The sequence below is a fragment of the Eupeodes corollae genome, chromosome 2, assembly GCF_945859685.1.
Source record: "Eupeodes corollae chromosome 2, idEupCoro1.1, whole genome shotgun sequence".
Classification (NCBI taxonomy): domain Eukaryota; kingdom Metazoa; phylum Arthropoda; class Insecta; order Diptera; family Syrphidae; genus Eupeodes; species Eupeodes corollae.
Window position 1 is genome coordinate 88,060,596 of NC_079148.1, and position 23,818 is coordinate 88,084,413.

At 31.6% G+C, this 23,818-nt stretch overlaps 1 protein-coding gene across 15 annotated transcripts in view; it reads right to left on the reverse strand.

Annotated features, from left to right (window-relative positions):
- Positions 1–23,818, reverse strand: part of LOC129947912 (rho GTPase-activating protein 190) — a 45,065-nt gene that overhangs the window by 5,881 nt on the left and 15,366 nt on the right. For 2 of the 15 annotated variants that reach the window (XM_056058663.1, XM_056058661.1), the window contains 18 exons: positions 23,167–23,331; positions 21,977–23,109; positions 19,113–19,415; positions 18,676–19,049; positions 17,917–18,520; positions 17,676–17,854; positions 17,369–17,611; positions 11,446–11,517; positions 10,912–11,049; positions 10,277–10,321; positions 9,912–10,102; positions 8,488–8,797; positions 7,750–7,965; positions 7,554–7,633; positions 7,103–7,496; positions 6,917–7,048; positions 3,141–3,176; positions 2,711–2,855 (listed from right to left, as the gene is read on the reverse strand). In XM_056058663.1, coding sequence (XP_055914638.1) covers positions 2,711–2,855; positions 3,141–3,176; positions 6,917–7,048; positions 7,103–7,496; positions 7,554–7,633; positions 7,750–7,965; positions 8,488–8,797; positions 9,912–10,102; positions 10,277–10,321; positions 10,912–11,049; positions 11,446–11,517; positions 17,369–17,611; positions 17,676–17,854; positions 17,917–18,520; positions 18,676–19,049; positions 19,113–19,415; positions 21,977–23,109; positions 23,167–23,316 — 4,745 coding nt within the window. In that variant the 5' untranslated portion in view covers positions 23,317–23,331. The remainder of the gene's footprint in view (positions 1–2,710; positions 2,856–3,140; positions 3,177–6,916; positions 7,049–7,102; positions 7,497–7,553; positions 7,634–7,749; positions 7,966–8,487; positions 8,798–9,911; positions 10,103–10,276; positions 10,322–10,911; positions 11,050–11,445; positions 11,518–17,368; positions 17,612–17,675; positions 17,855–17,916; positions 18,521–18,675; positions 19,050–19,112; positions 19,416–21,976; positions 23,110–23,166; positions 23,332–23,818) is intronic. The other 13 variants (XM_056058666.1, XM_056058669.1, XM_056058672.1 and 10 more) reach the window with 13 other exon arrangements.

A 23,818-nucleotide genomic window follows, 5' to 3' on the forward strand; every position in this document is an offset into this window, starting at 1 on the left:
AGTTTGGAACAACATTTTTAAGCACAACAGTGACCTCTTCGCTGAAATTCAGAGGCAGTGGAATGACATTCCAAAAACGCTTATTAATTACAGCCGTTATAAAAAATAACGGGTATGCAATTAAATATTAAAATTATCTTGCCTTGAAGTAAGAAAATAGTTTGAAATTTAGTTGTAAGATCTAAGTTGCAAATGTTTTGCACAGCACTTCTACCAACTATGAAAGTATTTAGTTTTTTTTTTTTTAAGTGAAGAGTGTTAATTTGTTTTCCAACAATTATAACGTAATATCAAAAGAGTTTAGAAAACTTTGCTGTTTGATTTTCTAAACATTTTTGTTTAAGACAAATGTTGGAGGTTCTAGTTGCAAATGTTTTTCACAGTACTGTATATTTAAAAACGCTTATACGTACGGTACTTTTTACAAAAAAAAAACAAAACGTTATAAATTAAATTCGACATAGAATGGGTTATACCTACATAATTGGTCACTACTGTTAAAAAATGTATAAACATTTTTTTAGTCATTTTTTATACATGGGTACATATACCCATGACAGGCATGACACGTATAAATGATTATCAGTTGGTTTTATGTGAACCACTTTGAGGTGAGGGGCGAATGATTATCGCTAATGATTATGGCGGATAATTTTTATAATAGCGCACCATTGGCAATTCATCTGAAAAACCTAAACACAAACTTAGACTTAGACCAAAGCGAGTCGACAAACATATGGATACACTAGTGTCATAAATGGCGTGATACTCGAGATGTGCTTACGTATCTATGTTCTTAGCATAATAATGAAACAACAGCATTAAGGATATGTTCGCAAAAATCATAATGTGGTATAAGAAAAATTGTATTTGGCCTCTTATTTCGTTTTGCAGTCATAAATGCCAATCTATCACTTGCAGCCCTGCTCTAAATGTTGCAACAACAAGAAATGCTCTTGAGAGAGATGCTGGGGTCGAGTGCATTAGTTACAAATTTATCAAGGATTAATCCAGCTTTCAGTCTAGTACGCAAATACACACACTTCTTTACAAAAATACCACGTCAAAATGTTGTTTTTCGGGTTACAGCAACTTGCGGCTTTTAAATTTGAAGCAAGTACTGACAGAGTGCAAACAACCTAGCATACCGTTCTGCTTCCTATCTTAATAAATATTGTTCAATCATAATTATTATTATTTTTTAAAATAAAATATAATATGTACATACATACAAATTAAAGAATTACATCTGAAAAAAGTTCTTTTACTTAAATAGATTTCTCTATTCTCTAGGTCTATTTTACTATGATAAAGCGGTTTTTATTTTTCGCCAGAGATCTGTCATTCTCCAATAAGCTCATTTTTTAAACAGGACGTGTCAAGTGTTTTTCCGTGAAAAAAGTTAAATTTTTGACAGTTATTTTTTTATTATAAACAGGTTAGTTCCACAAAATAAAAAAAATGTTTTTATGTATTTATAGTTATAATCTTTTTTTTTATTTATATAAGCAAATATGCCTTATTTATTGGCTTTTACTAAGAGACCATATATGGACCTTCATGCATTGTAGGCTTTTAACTTTCTTTTTGTTTGGACCATTTGTGGTCTTATATGCATTGGTGACTTATCTGACTGAGTGTTGTAAAAAATGTGTTTTTTGCTTGTAGGATGAATTCAAAGAGTTTTTATGGTAATAATAAACTTATCAGTGCTATACCTGGCGATGTCTGTCAAAGCGATGCCGATCTAGCTTCGGATTCAGGCGATGAATATGTACCTCAGAGTGAAAATCGAAGAAGTTCAGTGGAATTTGTCAATTCCTCGCAAGAGGCAGTACCCGTGAAAAAAACTTTAGGTGATATAGGCAGTGATCGAACCCAAGATCTCTCATGACAGTTCATCGCACTAACCATTATATATTATATAAAAAAAAACTATGTAAAACTTTTTCTTAAACCTTTATAAAGATTAATTAATGTTATAATATTTGTTTTCGTTGCCCTCATAATTCATGCAGTAAAGGGTTAAGTTTATTCGAAAATTAAGTTTTTTAAACTATTTTGTTTATATAAATATGATAAATATTTATGTATCCAAAATCATACGTGGACGTAGATGGCACAAGAGAAAAATTATTGTATGTATCAAAAATAATACATGGGACTTATTGACGATATATTTCGAATATTTCCATATCGTTTGGTATGTTTACAGTCAAGCCGAATTCCAAAATATAACAAATGTGATACACGGATGTAGGCGGCACGAGAACAAATTAAATTTATTTATCGAATGTGATACACGGGACAGTTAAGATTTTAACAAGTAACAACTATGACTTTACTAAAAATCGTATCATTCCCAAAGCATGAAATTGTTAAAATTCACTTAAATGTTAAACTTGTTTAGGTCATAGTTCGCAACTGCAGTTTCGCAAGAAAAAATTCCTGAAATTTGGCTACCAATATCTTATATGATATATAACCTTAAGACTTTTTTATTTCGGGACAATGTAAAACTTAATATTTGCTACACAAGTGCATTTTTTTAATTATGACAATAAAGTTGGTGAAAGCGTTTCATTATAAAAACATGAACTAATTTTAATATTAAAATATCAACTCTAAAAAACACAATTCTATTTTTTTTTTCTATTGTTAATTTACATTAATGAACAGAATATTAGCATTTCTTAATTTTTATACTTACCGAACAAAATGTTGAAAAATAAACTTTAATATGGCAAAATTAACAACCGGTAATTTGTTGAGCAGATTTCTAAGAGATATCAAACGGCAGCTACGGTCTGTTTTTACTTCCATGCTTAATTTAGCCGAGGACATATTTCGCGACCCTGTTAAATAAAAAAATTATTATCCAAAATACGTCTTATGAAGATAAAAAATGATTTGATGATTAAAAATAAAATGAAGTTAGCCTATTTGATTTGATTTCGAAAAAATTATAAATTATACAATATTTTATTTTGACCTTTACAGCAGGGGAGAATGCAGTTGTGTGAAAATTGCAAAAAGGGAAAATGAGCATATACATATTATAATTTCTAATTTCGATGAGCGAGGGAAAAGGAGTGTATATATGATTCGAAACAAAAAACTCAGACATAGGGAAAACTTACCCACAGTTTCCGTTTCTGGTTTAACATTGGGTGTACCTGATTGAAATAAAATAAGCCTAAGACTTTTCAACAAATTAATATATATTTTTTTTAAACACGGCAACTACTATTTACCTCAAACAAACAAACAAACAAAAAGAAATCAAAATAATATTTTTAATAGCAGCCATTTTACACTAAATATGCTCTCAGTTAGTTTTCGTAACAAATCAGTTTGTATTTTGTGCATAGGCAAAGTGCACATAGCGAAGAACTGAAGTAAGTCAAAACTTTAGGCAGAGCAAGCTTCTGAAGGTCAAATAACTTTTTACTGAAACAATGGGCAGGTTCTTTCGACATAAAGGCCAAAGCAAGACAAGTTTCTAGTATCTGATGGGCCAGCTGTCAAACAATTGTCTTCCAATTAAGGCAACTTTATTGGAAAGTTTACTGGAAAGTTAGTCAAGAAAAATCTCCCGAAATATCAAGTCAAGTCTACCCATATCAAAATGATAGCTGATTTTTTTTTTTTATTCAACTGAAAGTTGAACTTTATTACTCTTTGATTTATTTATTTTCTACACAATTCCATTTTACGTTTTGTGAAAAAGCATTTCTTGTATAATTAAAAAAATAAATAAGTCGTATTTCTTTACAATACAAAATTCAAATCATGATGAACTTGAAGCTTGCCTGAGGAGTGTTTAGTAGACATTTGTATTTTTGGTAGATTTTGCACTATCAAGTGAATTTAGTGGTTAGTGAAGTAAAGTTCCGGGTTTAAAGTTGATGACACTTGAGAAACTAACTAGTTGTATTGGTCAAAATTAACGTTGAAAGAATGTAGTTTACTGCAAAATGAAGTCCATGTATCTTATTTATTACTTTTTGTTTTGAACATTTTAACAAACGTTTTTAAAGCTTAAAACTTACACATAATTTAATTTTATTCGGTTTCAAACATATATGTAGGTTGTCTACTCTAATCAGAAACGTGCTCGTTTCTGTTATAGTTCAAAAATTATATTAAAAAAAACAAACATTTTTTTAGATGAAATCAGGATTGCGACGACTATTTACCCGATTAAGAATAAGGACATGCAACCTGGTAGATAGATACTTTTTCATTGAAAACCAAAAAAAACTTAAAGCTAAAATAAAATTATAGAACCAAAAAAGGTCCATGAGGCCGGCATACCCCACTTTTGTATTTGTTCTTAGAACTTTTTGATTGAGTTAAAACAAAATCTTTCACCTCATGAACTAAGCGTTTCTTTTGTCGGTCTGACCTTGGATTTTTATGTATGAAAAAAGTTTCGGTGTGTACCAAACATGTGACCAAAACCAAGTGTGATAAACGTTGAATTCGTGACACTTGAAGTGGGGACAGAGAAGATATGTTGGTTGCCAAATATCGAAGTTCGTTTCTTTGTACACCCAGTTAGTGAGTAACTATTGATTGAACCAAATGGCTAATCTGGGACGACTTGCTAATTCCTCGAGAGAGGTATTGCTTATAGAAAAAACTCTTATAGTTTCACAGGCAACTTTTAAGACTTTTAAAAAAATCATAATTTAAAAGTGAAAAGAGCTAGGAAATCTGAATTATTCGAAAGTTATCTCCTTTTAATTCATACCCAATCTAACTACATACAGTCAGTCAAATTCATATTCATATTCGTACAGTATTTTTATTCGCAAAATTAATAACCATAACCATTAAAAATAATTTAAACGACTGCATATTTCAGTATTGTTTAAATTTGTATAAAAAAAAATGGGAAGAAAACATTCACCCCTATTACCGTTGGCGGCAAAATATACGACACGACACAATCTGCATTTTACAAATCGTTTTTCAACTTTTGTGACTTGTTATGTTGCCGTGTGTAAACGTCAAGTGTGTTAAACGCTTTCATCCTGTAAGACGAAAGAAAACGACGGCAATGAAAAAAAACGACGGTATCTCTCGTTTGAAAATTTGCTCTCGACGAAGAAATGGAAGTTCGCAAAACTGTAAGTTTCCTTGTTAAATAATTTATTTAATGGAATTTATTAGTACTTTATTTGCGATACATAAAAACAAAATATTTGTTCATATTTGCAGTTGAAATTAACAAACCAGAATCAGTTCCAAGCCCTCGTCGAGCTGATGGAGAGCAATGAGCAGTTGGCTAGGGGATTTTCGAAGGGAATCAACAAAACTGACATAAAAAGTAAATGGAATTCCTTAGCTGAGCATCTGAACGGCTACTTTATAATTGCCCAAGAGGTATGGAAACTCCACCCAGTCCCTGGATATTAACCCAATCGACAATTTATTTGAATATTTAGATCAGCAACTGAGGAAACAAACCATTAGAAATGCAAGTGATATAAAAGAGAATATATGCAAGAATGGCATAACATTTTTGCTGAAACAAAAACCAAACAAATTACTATGAGTTTGATTGACTGTACATATCGAGCCCTATAAAAAAAAACAAGTAGTATAGAAGTATTTTTTATAAAAAGTAATTAAATAAAAGTGTTTAGAACTTGTTTATAGAATAATAGTGGAGCAATAAAATTAAACAACAAAATGAAAAGAAAAGTTATTTGAAAAATATTTGTAAAGTTAAAATTATACAGAGTGTATACATAAAATGTTGTATTATGGATGTTGCCAATTTACAACATTATTATTAACAGCACTTAAAACATGATAACTTTGTTTATTTTTAGTGCTATGAGCAGTTTTTTTTTTTTGAAGTTGTAGTTCACGATAATTTGATATGAAGCTGACGACCTTGCACTCGGTTTTTTTTCTATTAGAGACCTCGAAAACTATATTCAAAAACTTCAAAAAACAAAACGTAAGGCATACATTTTTCCAGTAGGGATGTCCGTTACTTTTTTTAAATTGTATACCGTTATAAATTTTCTTTTATTAACAATCCAGAGATTCCTTAATTTTTTTAAGTGATTTTACTTTGTAAACCTTTAAATAAGAACAACAAAGTTTATAAAACAAAAGAGTACATGTAAGATATTTAATTTTCAAACTCTAGGTAGGACAGTTTTTTTTTAAATTCATGTTTTTAACTCGTTTTTTATAAAGAAACTTATAAATTACAAGATTAACAAATTAAAAAGTTAGATTATTAGTTTGAAAATTTAATGTAAAAAATGTAACAGAAATATGCACTACAAAAATGTGTGAACAACATTTTGTAGTTTGAAATTTCTCAAACTGTAACTATAAACAAAAATAAAATTTAGCTTCATAATTTGGTTTGCTTCAATATGGATATACTTTTTAGAACATTTTTTTTAACTTGGGTTAACCTAGAGCGGCTGCATAGGGCCAGTAAGATATTTTTAAGTTTTTGATATTTCCTCTAGCTTTTTTACGAATTTTTGCCTAGTTTTAAGATTTGATAAAATTAAAAACAAAAAAAAAAAAAACATTTTTATAACTTATCAAAAGTCTAACAAATCTATCCGACGTAATATGAGGTTCACATAAGGAATTCTAAAACTAAAATTATTTTTTTTTTTTTCAAAAATAATTCTAACGTAAGACCATACTAAGTTCAATTATTGAATTTTAACAAATTAACAATTTATTATCGTTTACTTAACACAGTAAGATACAATATCTTATAAGCTAGTGAAAAGCTATTATTACAAATAAGTATTTTTATTAGAATTCCTTATAAAACAAGAATTCACTTTGTCTTTCAAAACCCACAAATTATAGTTTTATGTTTGTTATTAAGAAAAAAATACTTATATATAAACAAACAAAAACTTACCAGCAATTTCTTCCAATTCAGCCATAACTTCTTTGTCGAAAAGTGGCGGAAAACGCTTTGAGAAAAAGTCTTTTAACGCCGTTGCCACGGCATTAACTGGTATATCCAACGATTCAATGTCAACATTCGAATCTGTATTTAATATAGACTTAAGTATCATAAAGATGTTACAAGACACAATCGTACCTTCTTCAAACTTCTGAAACAGCAAGTCCACATGAGCACGATTTCCAGGAACACGATATATACCCTCGGAATCCAAACCTTCCTGCTCAATAAATTGTATACATTTATGTAAGAATATTGGAATATTATTTTTATCCGATTGCATAAATTCTGGCAGTGACGATAGAGCGGTTTCAAGATTCTCAATCGCACCAGATGACAACTTGCTATTTTGTTTAGACTTCCGTTTCATTTTCTTTTCTTGTTCTTTTTCTTTGTCTTGTTGCTTCCGCAATTTAGCTTGCTCTTCTTTAAGACGGCGTTTCTCTAGTTTTTCCTCTTCTTTCCAATTTTTTGGTTTTATTTTCATATCAAGCAGTTTATCATTCTCTCCGGTTTTTGAGACCATCCCAAACTGAAATTTGAGAAATGAAACCATATCTGCGTGTGAAGGCACTGTCGTGTCACTTACTATGGGCGAATTATTATCTCGTGGAGACGACACATCTACACTTGATTCCTCTTCTTGAACATCGGTATGCATGTGTTTAACTGAAATAATTACTGATCATTATAACACAATTTATACACAAAAATTACCTTTACCTAAATTGTGTAGAATTTTGTTTTTTTCTTTTTTTTTAATTTAACTTATTTCTTTAATTTACCTTTTTCAAGAGTTTTCATTTTTTGATAATGCATCGGAATTTCAGGGGGACTCACAAATGTTCCAAAAGGAGGCACTTTTGGAGGCTGTACGGGGATGGGAACGCGCTTTTTCCTAGTACGTTTGTGTGTCTGTTGTTTGCGGTTCATCTTATAGTAACCGTCTCTAGCTTTTCTTTGTCCTGATGAACTCGAGTCGCTATCCGACTCCGAATACTCTGAATAAAAAACGAAACCAAGTGATACAATCCGCTCCTTATAATTTTTAAAACATATAAAACTAATTTAGCATTGTAAACGTTCAAATCTACATCTTGCTTTATGGTATGAATTATGAAACAAAAAATAAACATACTATTTTTAATATGGGAAAGGGTAAATTACACACTCCTCCACCAAAACCAAATAAAATCAATTTTTTTTTCTTCATTAATGTTTTGTGGACAGTTTTCACAAACGATTCATTTATATTTTTTAAGTTGTATGTACTTTAAATGCAACCAACCCATCTACACACTAAAAATCTACTTTACGTTTTTTTTTTATTATTATTATTTACAAGTTAATATTCAAAAAAAAATGAATTAATTAAAAATATAAATATCGAATTATTTCGAGCATTATCACTATTTTTCTGTACTATATTAGTGCAAATACAACAGTTTTTTGTTGATAGGTAAAACTTTTTGCTTGCGATCAAACTTTTTGGAGGTCACAAACGCTATTTAAATTGAATTTACTTTGTTCTTTATCCCGACGGTGTCTAGATTTGCTCGATTTGCTTGGTGTCAAATCATATGGCAAGTTGTATATTTGATCATTGTTACCTTCATCCCCGTATGCGTTTTTGATTTGTGCGTATTCTGCCATCTCATCGGAATCATCTTCGGGAGCCGCAAGGGGAGCATGATCAAATATTGACGATTTATTATTTAAATTTAAAACGTTTTTGTTATCACCTTCTGCTAAATTGGTATCACTGCTCACATTCATCCGGGCAACTGCATCACTCACTAGTTGGAAGTTCTTCAGATTTAATTTTCCAGGTTGCTGTAAGTATAAATTAAAACCACATTTAGTCCCTTGTGATCTTACTTAACGCTCATAACCCAAACCAAAATGCATGGAAAGAAACTTGTTCCATTTACAAAATCAAAAAATAAATGCAAATATATTTTAAGTTGTTTTAAATAGAATATTGCCTTGTAACTTTAATATTCTAATTTTTAGTACATAAAATTCAAGAATTTTAAAATAAATTGTGATTTTAGACAACATCAAATACAAAAAGAAATATTTTCTATTTAATTAAAAAATTATCATTTAAATTTTTCATACAATGAACAATGGAGTGTCTTTTCACAATTTTAATGTTAGCAAAAACAACACAGTACGAGTCTCAAGATAGGAGAAACGTTACTACGTGTAAATTTAGAAATTATAAAAAGTTGTAAAATATATTTGTTAAATGAATACAAATTTAAATACATACAATTTATTTCAATTACATTTTATGCTAAACATTGCAGTCACGTTACCTATGTTTATTTGGATTAATAAATTAAATTAGGTAGCGCACCAATCGTTGGGAACTAAGGCCTAGTGACTTACAACTCTCAACCATTTCCGGGTGCTAGTCACGTCATGGATAAAGGGGATCTACAGTTTAATGCCGAATCCGAAAGGCAAATTTTTGAAAGCATTTTTCATGAAAAAAATGTTTACTCTTGGAGGATTTCTCGATACCTACTATTTGTACTAAGACTACGGTGACAAGTTTTCTAAAGATGAGGTAATGGTAATATGTATATCGTGTACTGAGCTGAGCACATATTTTTCTAGTTAAGAAGATAGAATTTCAGTACCAGTTTGAAAAAGGGACTTGATTGCAGTTTGAGTTTTCACGTTAGAACTAAGAAATAACTGTAACCTCATTCATATAATGCATGTCTTTGTACTTTTTAAACGTACATGGCGGAAAAGAGATCAAAAGCACACTAAACTGAGAACAAACAAAAGTTTATGGCATACGAGAAGGAACTTGCAGGTCAAGCAAGCGAAATAATGATATTTTTATTGTCACTAGACATTTAAGGTACAACTACAATAATCGTGCATTCTAATGCTATTTAAAATAAAATATACACCAAACAAAATTACAAACCTTCAGAGTCTGACTAGGTCCTTTTGGCCTTATTTTATTTGCAAAACTGGATTCGTTTTGCCTACGTCCTGTAGTAAAAGCATGATGATTTGACCCACTGAAGTTATTCCAGATCGTGTTCCTCCTAACACTTCCACGAACATCGTGCTTTTCGGCATCTCGACTTATAAAAAGTTGATCGTCCAGCCAACCTATTAGAAATAAAAGCAAACAAAAAAAATCCGTATTAAAATATTTGTTGTGTCGATAACGCTTTGACTTCATTTTTGGAGACACAAATTTAGTGATAATGATGAATTGATCAGAAAATTATATTCAATAATAAGAAACAAAATTATTTGTATGTTAAGTTCTTTTTTTTTAACCTGAATCATGAGTTGTCAATGAATCCTTCGAACCGCTCACATCCGCTAAATGAAAGCATGAAAAAATTCCCCAGAATTATTACAGTAACATAAAGAAACAAAATTTAAATAACAAAAAATAAATACGACACAAATTCAAATAAAAAAATAAAAAAACTAAATATAAAAACAAACAAACAAACAAAAAATAAGAACACAAAACTAAAATAAAACAAACAAATTATAAAATAATACTTTACGAACAAAAATATACTAAACAGCAGAGTTGTAAAAGAATATAACATTTTTTGAATAAATTCTTTAACAAATATCATTTTCTGATTACATTCAGTGACTCAATTTTGTGATTTAAAAAAAAAATAAAAATAACAAATGACCATTAACTTAATTGTTCCTAAATTGGATTTTTAAAATTTCAATTCAAATATTCGTTGCATTGATCAAAAGAAAACATTTTTAATGGTAACACTATAAATTTGTATGAAAATAAAATGATTTCCGAATTATTTAATTTGTTATTTTCGAGGGTTTTTCAAATCTTAAATTGAATTATGTAAATGAAATGAATTCATCGAATGTTCTCATTTATTCTTTCACAACTCTGCTAACTAAATGGCTTCTTTTGACAGATTTACATGTTATCTCGTCTAAACTGGACTGAGATGCTGAAACTAAATTCCCCTTGAATTGACGCATTATCGATGAGGGAGCCATGTGGTGATCTGGAGGTGCAGGCTCTGGGGGCGTTGTTGGTGGTGGATAAATCTGGAATCCTATAGGCAAGCAAACATCGGAACATTGGTTATAGACATCATTAACATCACAAACCATGTAATGCAATGTTGGACAGCAAAAAAGACAATATACAAGCATACAAAATACACATTCAAGAGCAAGTTGGGGATGAGAGTTAACAAAACAATACAGTATAAGAATTCAGTGAAACAACAAAGAGAACAAACTTATTGAATAGAAATTAAAAAAAGAAGATTAACACAATAGTAAAAAAAAAACTAAAAAACAAAACAAAATAACATTATACATTCAAGCAAACTAAAAATATAAAAACAAAAAACATATTTCGTTAAAATTTAAATAAAAGTGGTAATGGTGGGTGGTGGTATCGATGATGGAAAAGGGAATAACTTATCCAGAAAAAAATGCATTACCTTGATGTAAAAGTCTAGCTTTCTCATCCTTATCATCATCATATGTATCATCCATGGATATATCTTTTTCACCTGTGAAATGGTCGCTCGTTTATTTATGAGATGACATATTTTAAATCAAGTAAATGCTAGGAGCGTAGATAAGGAAGCAATTTAAGGAAAACAAACGGGCGCGGCGCGGCGGGTTATGCCCTATTTGTGTGTATTTTAACAGTGAATATACTATTGTTTCGAAATAATGGACACAAAGCTAGACTGGACAAAAGTTTTAAGCAAATTGCTGATGAAATGGATTAATGGTTGTTTTGAATTGCGATTATAAGAATCCTTTAAATTAAAATTTATCCTTAAGATGTCATTTGATTTCGATTTCCATTTGAACTTAAAGCGAATTATGGAATTTATTAATGAAACTATTCATACCTTAGTAACTACATACAATATATAGTTTTACTTCATTTGGTCGAATAGTTTTAAGGGATTTATTAAGACAACAGACTATTTTCCAAAACAAAAATTAGTGAATATATCGATGTTTTCTTAATTAAAAACAAATTTCTTTGAGTTTTTATTAGATGCAAAATGAAATTGTTACTCTTATCATCGTGACTTAGAATAATAAAAAGATACCCTCAGATTGATCACAAAAACATAGTTTCTTCACAAAAATCGTAAATAGTCTACCTAAACAATATAACTATCGAGGCTTCAAGCAGGGACTTGACAACTTCATCGTCAGTAAACTCAACATGTTTGTCATGAAAAAGTACACGAACGAACAACGTCTGCAAGTTATAAACATTTTCTACCAACATTCGAAGTTAGTTGCCGCAACTTTAAGATAATTAACTCCAATTTACAGTCGTTATTCCAGCGTCTTTCAAATAAGGAGGCAATAATAAGTTAAGTGCAAAAATTTGAGGGTGATCGAAGTGTCGAAATATCACTGCCGTTCAAACGGCTGTAGCAAAAATCCAAATCAGTCAATACCACAGGGACGTTCTAAAGAATTGAGCATCGCAAAGATAACATGGATCTTGGTTTACACCCATACAAAATCAAGCAGACTAAAAAATTAAAGTGATGATACACTTTTTGAAGCGACTCCGGAAAAGATACACCAAGATGATATACTTCATCTCAAAATCATCTTCAATGACATATGTACATAGATCATTTTTGGCGCATGTGTAAACATGTATTTTTTGAAAACAGATATTTGATTCATGAATCAACCCTTCCGTCGACGATTACGATCGTTACATAGTACACCTTACAATCGATTTATTCAAGAGCAATGGGCCAGACGTTCGTGCGATTTAACGCCTCTAGACTAATTTCTTTGGGGCTACGTTAAGTTACCACGGGAGTCATATGAACGAAGTCGAGTTGCATTAATAAATGTTTTTATTGTATCTCGATAATAAAGTTTTTGTAAATGATTTGCGTTTATTTAAAAAGAATCTTGCCAAGTCGTTATGGAAAAACCCTTTATAGTAGTTAGGTCTCATAAAGCATCGGTTCTCGTTGATCACCCCCTCTTCCTTTTTGTTCACCTGTCTTGTATTTATGTATTATCATGTCACCGTGTATAGAGCTTGGTGCCTCTATTTTTCCCACTATAGCCTCGCCATATACATTAGGAATGATGTTGCTTATCAGCCTTTGACACAATATGGTCCCTGCACAAATTCTTCCTTCAATTGCATGTGGTTTAAATTTCCGTAAATAATCATCAAATCATTCGAAACCCTAATTTAGACAGAGTGCCAACTTCTCGTGAATTTGATGAATTGTCTGTAAGTACACTATTAATGTTCTATCTCTTCTAGACACATTATCATATCAGCAAATTTCTCGTGTCAAAACTATCTCTATAATAACATGACCAAAAATTACGGACAAAATTAAGACAGTAAACATTTTTGGTAATTTGTAAAAAATATGAGGAATTCTTCCTTTTCCTCGGTTCCTGTTTGTCAATGACACTCTATTTGTTAGCTCTTTAGAGAAAGCTATTCTCTTTGCTAGACAGTTTGCCGACAATTCAACACTGCCAGTGAGGGTTATGACTCCGCCTATTATCGAGCGCACTCGTACTGTTGCGAGAGTCCTAAAAGATCTTAACATACCTACATCTTTTGGTCCGCATAGTATTCCCGCTATTGTTCTGAAGAGGTTTTCTTCAACGCTGGCAAAACCACTGCGTAAGTTTTTTCATCTATCCTACTCCTCAAGTCTCGTTCCGAGCGGATGGAAAACTGCATTGTCAAGCCTATCCCAAAAAAAGGAGAATCTTCCTCACACTCTAAAAACCGACCGATTGTACTTACGTCCCTTCTTTCCAAGGTCATGGAAACGCTTATTAATTAATCAGCTTAAAATATATCTCGAAGATCGAAAGCTTCTTAATGACCGACAATACGGCTTTCGCAGCAATAGGCCCACTGTTGATCTCATGGATCATCTTACCGAAAAGTGGAGCAAATCTTTACGTCGTTTTGGATAAAGTAAGATTATTGCACTTGATATTTCAAAAGCATTTGATAGGGTTGGGCATCAGGCTCTTTTATCGAAAATGCCTGCTATCGGTTTTCATTGGATTGGTATTTACCGATCGTAGTATTGGATGGGTTAAAGCCTGAAAACCACAAAATAAATGCTGGTGTGCCCCAGGGATCTGTTCTATCTCCAACACTCTTTCTCATTTTTATTAATGATCTAATGTCTCTAACTTCTAATCCAATACATTCTTTCGCCGACCATAGTACTCTAAGCTTTTCATAATCGTTTTTAGAATCACATCCTTCTTCTTCGGATGTGAAACTGCAACCACAAAATATGAAAAGCTCATTTAATTCCGATCTAAACAGCATTGTACAATGGGGAGTAAAAAATCGTGTGAAAATTAATGCTTCAAACCCCAATGCTGTCTTATCCATGGATGGTACTTGCATCGAGGAGACTGAACATCTCCATATTCTCGGTATGTGTACCACCAACCACTTCGTGTGGAACGATCTAAGGCGATGCAAGAAGTTTTTCTCCCCCTCTGATCTGACTGTTATCTACAGGACTTATATACGTCCAAAGCATGAGTATAACTCCATATATCTGAGCTTGGGTGGCGCAACAGTCCGTTGAGATGTAGGGCCTAGTGACTTTCAACTCTCCAACATTCCTGTGTGCGAGTACTTTTCACAGGGATGGAGGGGACATACAGTTTTAAGCCGAATCCGAATGGTTAATTTGAGAAAGCACTTTTCATAACAAGAATTACTCTAGAAGAATTTGTCAATTTCTCGCAAGAGGCAGTACCCGTGAAAAAAAGCTTTAAATGGTATATGTAGAGATCGAACCCAAGACCTCTCGCATGACAGTCCAACGGTCTAACCATCATGCCATGGGTACTCCTCTGGTGCTCCTGCAACTTATTCAAGCCTATTGAACGTAGAGCATTTAGATTGATTGGTGATAAAACCATCATAGAATCATTTACGTCGCTCAAACATCGTCGTAAAGTTTCTTTTCTCGCCCTCTTATACGTTTGGGATACTTTTTTTGTCAGGCAGATCTCAAGAACCTTTAGTGATATCGACTTCACAGCATTTATCAAATGGCGCAGAAAGAACTTAAGAATTTGTACTATATCAAAAGAAATGACCATTTGGTTGACACTAAATATCTCTTGATTTAACAACGCTAACGAATTTTTAAATTCTTAGAAAAATCGAAGAGACAGTTTTTTTTTCAAAAACTAAATACCCCAAAAAAACTTGAATTTCGATTCAAAAATCTTTTTAACCATGCAGGCATTATTGGCTTCAAAACTTATTTTATCTTATAAAAAATATTGTTTTTAATATTTGGTAAAATGTAAAACTTAATTATTTTCGACCCGAATCTCGAGAATAGAACTTGGGTTTCGAACAAAATATCTCTGCCACAATGGTTTTCGATATTGACTTCAAACTTTTTTATACTTTAATTGAATTATTAATGTAACCGACCGACACGGTAACAAATGAAAAGTTTTTAGTGTGGGTCGCATCCCAGCTTCTTTTCGTGATTGTAGTTATAGTGTACTTCGTTTTAATTCTAATATTTATTTTGTTCAAGCAAACTTTTAGCTCGTTTTAGGAAGCAAAACAATACCTTTCACACTTCTCATACTAAGATGGGATTTCCTTGATAGGATAATTGAGACGCTGTCAGTACTTAACTATAGACAGATAAAGCATTTAATTAACAAAATCTAGTCACTAGAACTTAAATAAAAGATTGAGACCAAGAGTCGCATTAACTGAGTTTGACTGCTGCCACACGGTAAACGACTGAACATATTTCAAAACAGTATTCCTTTTTTATTAGTCAATTGCGTTTCTACATTGTTTTTCTTTCAAGCAAACATTTATCTGAACTTTGTATCTTACGGTCCTCGACAGAATGATCAAAAAGTAAGAATTGAATCACTAAAGTCCTCTAAATTGATAACACAACGCGAAAAAAAATCTTTTGAAATAAGTGGTTCCATAATGTTATAGGAATTTAAATGTTTTGCTTTTGTACCTTTTTTATTTTAATTTATTTTCTAAAAGTTATAAAAGCTCGCATTTAATGGTCTTCAAAAAATGCATGTACCTATCTTACAAATGCACATCAAAAGAACTGCAATCCTAAGTTTGTGTATTTCTGTATATGTTATTCAGAAGGCATTTAAAAAATATCAAATTAAGCTATAAAAAGTTTCACTTTGTTTGTTTTTTGTTATGTTATTAGTTTAGACAAAATAAGAATATTTTCTTATCACTTACGGGCCAAATAATATGAGATTGCGCAAACATAGAATATCGTATTATTCTTGTATTGAAATATGATATATTTTCTGAAGTGATTAAAATATGATAGTTATGTGTGATGCAAATTTGTGTGAACAGAAAAATAAATTATCGACAAGAATAAAACTTACAAGTTTTTGAAGCCGCTTCCGCCGAATATAATATTGTTCAAAATATATTCCAAATTCTCAATGCAAAACAGTTGGCAATCAATTTCAATTGGTAGATGTTTACAAAAGATAATAAAACCTTTCACAAACTGTATTATATGTATTTAAACTGGATTTACAATCAAAACGATTTGAAAGGTTTCCTTTCCCCTCTTGGTAGCCTTTTACTCGAAACACAATTTTTAAAGACAGTGCGAGTTTATATGATTCTGTCTTTCGTATCAAATATCTCAGGAGTACCATTTCCACGCGGCACTTTACGTAATTTGTACAGTTTTACTATCATTGGTTTTATGTTTTGCACAAATAACAACAAAATGAAACTGCCAGCCAATGCCTTATAACTTTCATTGATTTGCCACTAATATAGCTTTTTTATAGGATATAAGCCATTTCATGCTTATTCGCAGTCCTAAGCGATAGTACAGCGGCAAGAACACAATTTAGTTTCGCTTTTGCTGGGTTTTTCTAATAATACAATATTAAAATATTTGTTCTTATTCTTAGAAATAACCAATTTATGTATTCGTTATTCATTTAAATGGAATAATTTCGCTGTTGCTACTTTTTTTGTATATAATTAATGAGTTGAATTATTGCAAAAGAAGACATTTTATTAATTGAATTAATTCCAATCCAAAGCAGTCAGTTATTAATACTATAATAATATGAGCGTCACTTCTTAGAAACGATAGGTACAGGCCAAGCCCAGACTATCACGCAAATGTGGCAGAGTAAAATATCAAACAAAATTCCAATAAAATAGAAATAAATCGTTACGGAACCATTGATAAAAAAAAAATAATAATAAAAAAAACAGTGCAACAATCCAATGCTTCACATAAAATTGCATAAATAATACAAAATAAAGTTAGCATTCACTTGATGTAGTGCATACCGTTACTACACACTTACCATTTAATGAATTCAATGATCTAGTTGGAAGATGTTCATAATTTTCACTCCCAGAACCATCAGTACCCGCTGTATTTTTCAGCATATAGCTTTCGTGTCTTGGAGGAGGCTGTGGCAAATGATGCATGGAATGTTCCAATGTGCCCTCTCCGGAATCCAAAGTCACTGGTTCTTCCATGTGTAGACTTTCAATTTCTGGTTTACGATCCCATACTTTTTTCAAGAACGGTGTATAAATTGCAACTATGTAAAATTTAAAATAAAATATAATTATTTTACTACTGATAAGCTATGTTTTTGTTATTACATTTCAATGGTTGTCCAGCTGAGGATGTCATAAAATTGGCACGGTATCGATCAGCGATCGAGTTCCCTTCTGTTATTAATAGCTGACATAAATCGTTATTGAAAAACGCATTAGCACCTCCATTTTCGGTAATCGCTATTATTTGTATTGGCATGTTTGGAATGTTCATTGTGAAAGCACTTAAATAGAATAGAGAAAGTTACAATTTTTAAATCAAAGATAATAATGTATGATTTTTTACTTTAAATTTGCTAAAGATGACTTTCTTTTAGTTGAATAGAACAAAATGAATCCGTGTATCAATTCATCACGATATTGGTTTGCCCCATGATAAGAAGAAATTATGAACTCAACTCGTCTCTTGCAATCGCCCAGGAAGGTGTCTACTAAAATACTCCGATCCTGAGTAACACTCGATGTAGATTCTGACACTAAAGGAGCTAGAATGCTTTCTGGAGAATAAAGATCACCACAAAACATACAAATGATAATTCTCAAGTCTGGATGATCTGGCTGATATGAATCATCACATTTGATATCTGATAAACGTAAACTTATGATCAAATTGTTCAGTATTTCGTAGACATATTTCTGATGAGGTGTTTGGCGGTGGCGGTAAAAATTCATTGTGTCGATAAATTCACAGTGCAACATTTCTGCTAAACGTAATCCTTCAGCGCGTAAGTAGTCAATTTCGTTTTCTTTCAAGTCGTGCGGTTGATAAACTAGCACGATTGGTAGATTTTCAAATTTATCTTCCAATTCCAAATTGCAAAGCAAACTGCGTTCTAGGTTATCTTTCAGTGTTTCAAAAGATTGTTGGTTAGAGTAAACACAAATTAAACCTTTAAAAAGAAGACAATTAAGAAATCAGAAAATTTAAGTTATTCATTCAATTCTACAGATCTGTGCTATTTCTTTAAAATTCTGATTTTGCACTTCGCACATCAGTTTAATGTTTCTATTATAAGTTTGAATTAATCTTTCTAAATTTACTTACCACTAGATTGAAAATCAATTGACTTAAACGATTCCATGTCTCCATTTACAATTCTATAGTTGAGATAATAAGTCTGACTATCATAAATATATTCGCCTTCACTGCCAGAACTTATTCTAATATCATTTAGTAAATCACTAGCTAAATGCTCTGATCCCATAATCAGCAGATTTAAAATACTTTCGGTGGATGGAGATTTCCATTTGTTTGATGTGAGAGTACTTGTTTTCTTTAAGCTTAATATTCGTTCAATCATGCAATCCATGCAATTTGGAAATGCTGGACAATGTTCCCTGATTGGACAATGAATAAAGCCAAGATGTTGGAACAGCATTACTTTCCTATCCTGATCTAGACGATCCAATAGCTTATATCTGTGGAATGAAAGGGTTTATTTTTAAGAAAATCTTTTGAATATTAACAAAGAGCTAAAATACCTTAAATCATCTTGTAATACTTCAGTAATTTCTTTAATATCATCTTGAGTAATCGTACCGGATGGCTCTATATTTTTAAAATGTTGGAACAGATCTGCATGTTCTAGTAATAACTCCAAAAAATTGTGCTTGGCTTTGTCAATTAGCTCCCGCTGATGATTATCGTAAATTTGTTGGCAATCATGTTCGGATAATGCTTCAAAGCATTCACGTCCCATAAAAAGCACACGAACTTCAGCTAGTTGCTTGCCCGGGGTTACGTAGCCAGTCTCTTCTAGGAGCTTTTTAAACTGCTTCTTCCACCTATAATTTTACATATTTTTATTGAATTTATTTAATTTAAAACACAAAATAAAATAATATTTCAAGTTCTACCTTTTTGGCATCCTTGGAAAGCGAAAAAAGAAAATTTATATAACGCATTAGTAAAGTTGTAAAACTATGTGGATGCAACCAAGGAAAGCCAAAACAACTAATTGAGTATATATAAAGTTTTAAAAAAATACTAACTACGCAAACTGACAAACTTTCCCATATGTTTATATGTACATCATTCAATTGAAATTATATATTTATTTATTGGTTTTTTAAGTTACTTTAAAAGCTTTAAATTTAACGTATTTTCCCTTAAAAAAATGCGATTATTTGTAACATGGCGTAAGCTTAAAACGCGTTCAAAATATTTTCTTTTTTAAAATCCTAACATCCAAAGATTGCCATGCATTTAACGGGGAGAATTACAAATAAAATTTAACTCGATGTTAATTGCAATGGTTAAAATGAATTAAAAAAATGGTTTAATTATTATTTTGTTCGACAAGGATATCCCGATTCATTATCATCATGTTCAAAACAATTCTACTTTCACACAATCAAAGTTATCCATCTGATAGGCAGAATACCTTCAATCAAATTGGATTGATATGCTTAAACCCAGGTTATGTTAGGTTAAAGTGGCTGTCTGTGATGGAGTAGGACACACTTAGGCCAGTTTAATGGCCCATTGTGATATCACATGAATCTTGATGCTTCTTTTATAGATCAATGAAACCAGTTTGAGTCCCTTATGAAACGTGAAAGACTGATTATGTTAATATGATATAAGATTGTTTAGATCGTTATAGAAGGATTCTCGTAGAAGAACTGTTTCCTCCTCTTAACCCATACAGCTTCTGGAAAGTCATTTAAGAATAGGACTAGTCGCGTGACGTGCTTTCCAATTATACAGTGCTCGGTTATGACACTCATTATCGAGATTATATGCGATTGGCTTAGAAATAGCAAGCACCTTGAGAGCTTTAAAACTAGTGTAGGGCAGGTGTTTTTTGTGACACGTGGTGATGTTACATTTTAGTATAGGGGCTTGCATTAGCAATAGTTTACATGTATGTATTGAATGTCTCTATGGCTCGGTACTCAGCAAAGGTGAATATTAAACTGTTGTGCTTTCTTCAAAAGAGATGATCGACACTTATGGACTGTGATAGTTTTAAGAGACAGAGTCTAGAGACTTGATAGCGGCCTATCTATCTGAGAAAATACGGATATCAGATGTTGATATCCGTATTTTTTAAGCCAGAACCACACTCCTTTTATAACCAAAAGTTCCGCCTGAAACACGCTATAATCATTGGGAAGGCAGAATGAAAGTATATCAAGAGGTGTTAGGTAGAGTAAGGTATTCAGTGCCACAGATGGGGTCGCTAGATCTCAACATGGTCAAAAATTATAAATACCTTGTAAATTTGTTTGTTTTCTTTTTGGTGAGCTTAAATTTTTAAGACTCAAAATATTACTACAACTTAAGACGTATGTATTCAATAACATTGTAACGTGAAGTTTTGGTTAAATGAACAAGAAATATTTTCCTTTCACTAAAAATGTGTCAATTCAAAATAACAACAGCTCTATTTTGGTCTCATCTATAAATACAACAGGCTCAAAAGCCGACAAAACAGATATAAGGCCTCTGTTTTTCACATATATCTTCTTAGCCATAACTTAACTTTAAGATTTCAATATACAGTATGCTCAATTTGTTTTCGAAATCAAGCCTTCAAATCTTAAATCTTTCTCTAAATATGAGTCCACAATGATCTTTATTATTATAAATATATTATTTGTTGCTAACTTAACATAAATTTAACTTAATAACTGTTTTTAAGCAATTTAAGGAAAACAATTTTGTAAAACTAATAAATAAACTCTTTTAAAATAAAAATAACACAGTAAATGAAATTTAAAAGATAAACCTTTGAAATAGTGAATAGTTTCGTCCTGCTTTTAAAAACCCTTATTACAGTAGCTTACTATTCTTAATTATATTATTATTATAAGAGTGAAATTAAACACCAACAGATTTTGAATCTACAGTTATGACTTAAATTTTCAAATACAAGTCTGTTAAGTTGCCTTTCGAAAATGTTGATTAGAGTAAAACAACTACAAATCTAAAAATCTCTTGACAATACAAAAAATAGTTAGTGGGAAGAGTTTGAATTTGAATGAAAGATATTTTAAGTAGTTCTAGAAAAATTAACCATAAATAAATCAAAATAATCTCATAGGAAGATTTTAAATTTCAATGAAAGATATTTTAAGTAGTTCTAGAAAAATTTACCATAACCCAAATTGTATACTAAATAAATAAAATAATATTTTAAGTAGTTCTAGAAAAAATAACCACAACTCAAATTGTATAATAAATAAATAAAATAATCTCATAGTTTATAAATTCATTTTTCTTTTGCTCCTACATTATTCTTTTATTAGCATGCTATGAAATAATATCAACATAACTGAAAATTTATCAAAATGACTAGATCCAACTTTTAATTATGTATATAAATAATGTTTAATCTTACTCTAATCTCTTTTGTTCCTGTTGCAACGCATTTAAATGATTTTTGAAAACAGTTTCGGCTTCAGGAGTATCCAAAATATCAAACGGAATTCTTGCTTCATCCTCGATGTCACTAACGTCACTTAAATCTGTCCACGGCGCACGTTGACAATCAAAGAAATATTGATCAAATTCTACATGATTTCGTATGTAGTTTCTAACAGAATTCCAGTCTTCGTCAGTTTCAATATTAAATGTCCCTATGTCCGGAATAATATCTTGTAGGGCACCAACAAATCCATCCATATATTGTTGAAGTCGCTTGTTCAAATGGTCATCGCGTAGTTTTTTCATGTGCCTTCGAAATATCCTTTGGCCCGCTTCTTGACCAAACAAATCTAAAAATTCATTCCACTCTCGATGTTGTGCGAGCATCTTTGAGCCATGCGACCATAGTGTGTGATAATCGGTTATTTGATTTCGGATCAGCTTAGCCACAGCTTCGGTTCTAGTATCTAGAAGTTCTTTGCGTGTCCGAGCCGCTTCCGCATAAGTTGTTATTTTCGTACGATTTTTAGTCTTATCAATTAGCTGTGCCAGTAGTATAAAAGCCGTGTCGATGTTAATTGACTCATGAGACGATGTTTCAACTAGTTGAATCGCACCTTTATATTCCTTTCGCTGGCAAACTTTCTCCGCTTCGCGGATATAAGCTTCACTCGCATCGTCATTTTTGGTCGTAACTAATACTATTGGCTTCTTTGTCTTAAGCAGGTTCATTAGTATGTTATGAACAAATTCGACTTGTTTTTCAAGTGATCGATTTGGAACTGGGCTCACATCGAAAACCACAACAAAGCCATCGATAGTAAGGCGTCCATCTGGCAAAACTTTTTGCTCGTATTCTTTTTCAATTCCTAACTGACTCTTGCATACGTACATTAGCTTTTCAGCTGACGCTACTTTGGTTGTAGTACAACGCTTGTAGTATGGTTCCATTTTGCCTACTTTAAACGGTTGGAATGTCGCATCATCAATGAACTCAGTTTGCTCCACTACATTGAAATTGTACTCGGTGCCTTCGTCTGTGGTTTTCTTAACTTCCCCCCAATAGAGGAAATGGTCGTTGTTTACTATTCGTCCGCTAAAATCCGACTAAAATGGACACAATTTCAATAATAATAATCAATTCATTATGATATTTTTATTTACCTGACTCAAAACAGATATGTGATCGATGAAATAATCATCAGTCATTGGGCGTATGAAACGATTGCATAGGCATGATTTCCCTACGCCACTCTGACCTTTCTCTTTTTCATTGCCAGATAGACCCACCACACTCACGTTAATTTGCTTCATCGCAAATTTGTTTACCTATAATATAAACAGTATTAAATAAAATGTTTAGAAGCATGCTTGATTAAATACAATAGGCTTATTCTTAAATGTTTATAATTATTAACACATACGTAAGTTTTCTAAATTCATATTTTTTTATTATTTAAAAAAACTCGTTTTTTTAACGGATTATGGAATTCCCAAAACAACATCTTTAGTGAAGTAATATATTTTCTAGCTACTCATCGTGAGAAGAAGAGTCGAGTACGAGCGAATATTAACCGTACGGACGAAACTGTCGTGTTTGCAAGAGTTGACTAATAATGATTTACGTACGGATTTTAACCGTCGTGTATGGAAAAGGCCTAAGTGTCCAGACAGATTCATGGATGTAAATGCTGCTGTTAAATTTTTGATCACATGACAAAGAAGACTATTTTTTTCTCAATAATCTACGGAAATTTTGTTTAAAGTACTTACTAACGCACTTATTTTGGTAATATTAGTAGAACGATGTCTTAAT